General features: G+C 42.6%; 1 protein-coding gene across 1 annotated transcript; it reads left to right on the forward strand.

The window, feature by feature from the left end:
- Positions 1–1,200: 1,200 nt before the first annotated feature.
- FTMT (ferritin mitochondrial) lies at positions 1,201–3,436 on the forward strand. Its single transcript, XM_003826703.3, has one exon. It carries the CDS (start codon positions 2,567–2,569, stop codon positions 3,293–3,295), a length of 729 nt encoding a protein of 242 aa, XP_003826751.2. The 5' UTR covers positions 1,201–2,566; the 3' UTR covers positions 3,296–3,436.
- The last annotated feature ends 550 nt before the right edge of the window (positions 3,437–3,986 follow it).

Genomic DNA, 3,986 nt, shown 5'->3' on the forward strand with positions numbered 1-3,986 from the left:
AAAGTTTAAGTGCAACTAGATCTTAAGCATCCCTTTTATTTACAGGGAAATAATATAATGTAATATAGCTTTTAAGAAGCTATATGAGAGCAGGGAGCTTACTAGTAAACTACAAGTTTGACACTCCCATATAATACAAGAATTTTCACCTCACTACCCATATATTATAGCAACAATATAATATCTGTAAACATCCTTTGTAAGCTGTAAAGATCTTTTCATATTCAATAACAATAATACTTGCTTACTGAATAATTAAGATACTTAATTTTGAATAATTAAACAGGAATTATCCAATAAAAACTACTAAAGGGTATTCCAAATGCTTATCCTGTGTCAAGCACTGTGATAAATGCTCCATATGCATTCTCTTATTTAATTCTTTCAACCACCCATGGGAGGTAAATAGTTTCCTCAATTCACAACTAAGGCAACTAACCTAGAAAGATAATGTGAGCTGACCAAGGAGATAAGGGAAAGTAATATAGACACAGTAATATACAGATAACATAAAGAAGACCTAAACAGAAGCAGTGCTAATATCAAAGACACAGATAATAACCATAAGAATCAAACAACCATAACAAAAACAAATAGCTCAATATATGAATGGACAAAGATTTGAATATACACTTCACCAAGAATATGTGGTTGACAGAAGGCAGGTGCAAACATACTGAGCATCAGTAATCATCATAGAGATGCAAATTAAAAACACATTGAAACACCAGCACACAGTCATTAGAAATTTTTAAATTTTAATGAAAATTAAATGACTGACAATACCATGTGTAAGCATAAAATGTGAAGGAACTTGAACTCTTAACACTCTGCTGATGGGAATGTAAAACGCCATAATCACCTTGGAAAACAGTTTGGAAATTTCTTTAAAAATTAAACATATACCTATCATGTAATCTGGCTTTTCCTACAAGGTATTTTATCAAGAGAAATGAGAGCATCTGACCACAGAAAGACTGGTACAGGAATGTCTATAACGACTTCATTTTAATAGCCAAAAACTATAACAACAAAAATGTCCATCATCAGATGAAAGGATAAACGAATTGTGGTATATCCATACAATGGAATACTACTCAGCAATAAAAGGAACTACTGAAACAAGATACAGTGTGGATGGAACCTAAAATAATTACACTGACTAAAAGAAAGCAAGTAAAAAGGAGCACATACTGTTGACTCTATTCACATGAACTATCCGCAACTGCAGTTTATTGTATGTCAATTATATATCTCTATATAAAGCTGTTTTATATGTCTGTATTTGCTTTTGTGGGTCTGTAATACACGTTTTTCATTTTTTTAAACCTCTGAGCATTACCATCAACATTTTAACAATAGTAATCTCGGCAGAAGACTAATTAGGGTTGTTTTGAATTTTCTTCTGTGTGCTTATCCTTTTTTCTTCAGGACCCCACAACAATTACATAAATACTACTTTAACACTAAATGCTATTTAAAGTTTAATTTTTAAAGAGCTATTTTAAGAGGATATAATCTCTGCACTAAGAAAAGATGGGAAAGTAACATATTTTGAGTTCAGAGGCATTTTATTCCTCCTAGGGTTGCTACGGTATCTCATTTCTCATTTCTTTCTTTCTTTTTTCTTTTCTTTTTTTTTTTTTTTTTTGAGACGGAGTCTTGCTCTGTCGCCCAGGCTGGAGTGCAGTGGCGCGATCTCGGCTCACTGCAAGCTCCGCCTCCCGGGGTTCACGCCATTCTCCTGCCTCAGCCTTCCAAGTAGCTGGGACTACAGGAGCCTGCCACCAAGCCCGGCTAATTTTTTGTGTTTTTAGTAGAGACGGGGTTTCGCCGTGTTAGCCAGGATAGTCTCGATCTCCTAACCTCGTGATCCGCCCTCCTCAGCCTCCCAAAGGCGTGAGCCACGGCACCCGGCCTACAGTATTTCATTTCTTTACAATGAAGATACATTTTATGTTTAAAAATAAACTATGCATGTATTTTAAAAGAAACAGGGTCTTAAAAATTTTCCCACTATGCTGGCAATTGTTTCCATACTTACATGTTAAATAACCAGTTAATTTACGTACACTTGCTTTGGATGTGGACCTTTATTCTCACAGGTAAATTGGTGACTTTTGGTTCACCCTTTTCACTGTGTTGCCAGTCCAGCTCTTGGTCCTTATGAAAAGGTCAGAGAAGAAGGGGGAGTACAGCTTGGTCCCTTCTTTGGGAAGTCCCAGTGCCTACTCTCCTGACAGCCTTTTTAACGCAGGTGAAATCAGTGACAATCGCCAAAGAGCAGAAATCTCGCGTCGTCGGTGGGGGCGAATGCTCACGGAATCGTGACTGGGCATCTGCGCTGGCCTCCGCCTAGACTGCGCCCCACGCGGGTCCCCAGAGCCCCCAGCGGCGCTTCCCCGGCGCCCTCCGAGTGGAACCCCGCGCCTCTGGAAGAGAAGGGGCGTGTGACGCAGTCACCGTTGCCTAGGGCCACGTTCTGATCAGATCTGACTCCTCCAGCGCCCGACCCCGCGCCAAGAGGGCCGGGCCTCAGTTTGCCCACTTCCAAGGAGGCGGCGCTATGCTGTCCTGCTTCAGGCTCCTCTCCAGGCACATCAGTCCTTCGCTGGCGTCTCTGTGCCCGGTGCGCCGCTGCTTCGCGCTCCCGCTGCGTTGGGCCCCGGGGTGCCCCTCGGACCCCAAGCAGATCGCCCCCCGCCGTCCCCTGGCCGCAGCCGCCTCCTCCCGGGACCCTACCGGGCCCGCCGCCGGCCCCTCTCGGGTGCGCCAGAACTTCCACCCCGACTCCGAGGCTGCCATCAACCGCCAGATCAACCTCGAGCTCTATGCGTCCTACGTGTACTTGTCCATGGCCTATTACTTCTCCCGGGATGACGTGGCCTTGAACAACTTCTCCAGGTATTTCCTTCACCAGTCTCGGGAGGAGACCGAGCACGCGGAGAAGCTGATGAGGCTGCAGAACCAGCGAGGAGGCCGGATCCGCCTGCAGGACATCAAGAAGCCGGACCAGGACGACTGGGAAAGCGGGCTGCATGCCATGGAGTGTGCTCTACTCTTGGAAAAGAACGTGAACCAGTCGTTGCTGGAATTGCACGCTCTAGCCTCAGACAAAGGTGACCCCCATTTGTGCGATTTCCTGGAAACCTACTACCTGAATGAGCAGGTGAAGTCTATCAAAGAACTAGGTGACCACGTGCACAACTTAGTGAAGATGGGGGCCCCGGATGCTGGCCTGGCGGAGTACCTTTTTGACACACATACCCTTGGAAATGAAAACAAGCAGAACTAAGCCACGAGCTGCCTTCCTCCCAGGCTAGTGGATCCAAAGACCAAAGTCGGCTGTCTCCTGCTTTCTTGCCCTTAAAATCACCTCCATCTTTATATTCTTCTGTTATACTATTCCTCCAATAAAGTGATTTGTAGAAAAAAATGTTTTGCCCATGTTTAACAAGGGCTTTTTATTAACCATCAAGGCAGTTATTTTCCCAGGCTCGAAGATAGCACAGGTAACTATGGTATAGAAAAAGACTCCAAAAAGCTACTGAAAGAGGGTGCAAACTAACGTTCTCCAGTTGCCAAGTATTATCAGAATATGAACCTACACTTAAATTCTGTGATTTTTAATTCAACAAGTGCCTGCCATATTCAATACCTTATGCAAAACGCTAAAGTGGGAAAATGGATAAAAATATACAAATAACTATAAGTGAAGAATATTTAGTACTGTGAAAATTATACATGCAAAAATGCTATGACAGCTTTTGCCTTTTCCCAGTGTGTCCCAAGAAGCAGTACTGTCTGGAGATCGTTTTTTAAAAGAATTCGTAGTCAAATTTGGGGTAAGCTACATGAATTATCAGTGTTGGTCTTGGAAAATCACAGCATATATTAACATTTTAAGGGCTCTGGGAAGTTTTGCAGTTAATAAATATAAAAGCTTTAATTATTTTTGTTTAGCTCAGTGTTTTCCAAACATATGC

Source organism: Pan paniscus, chromosome 4 (assembly GCF_029289425.2).
Source record: "Pan paniscus chromosome 4, NHGRI_mPanPan1-v2.0_pri, whole genome shotgun sequence".
NCBI lineage: Eukaryota > Metazoa > Chordata > Mammalia > Primates > Hominidae > Pan > Pan paniscus.

Bases quoted from the DNA above. Each gene is read 5' to 3' on its own strand.
- FTMT (XM_003826703.3), top strand. From the start codon at position 2,567: ATGCTGTCCTGCTTCAGGCTCCTCTCCAGGCACATCAGTCCTTCGCTG.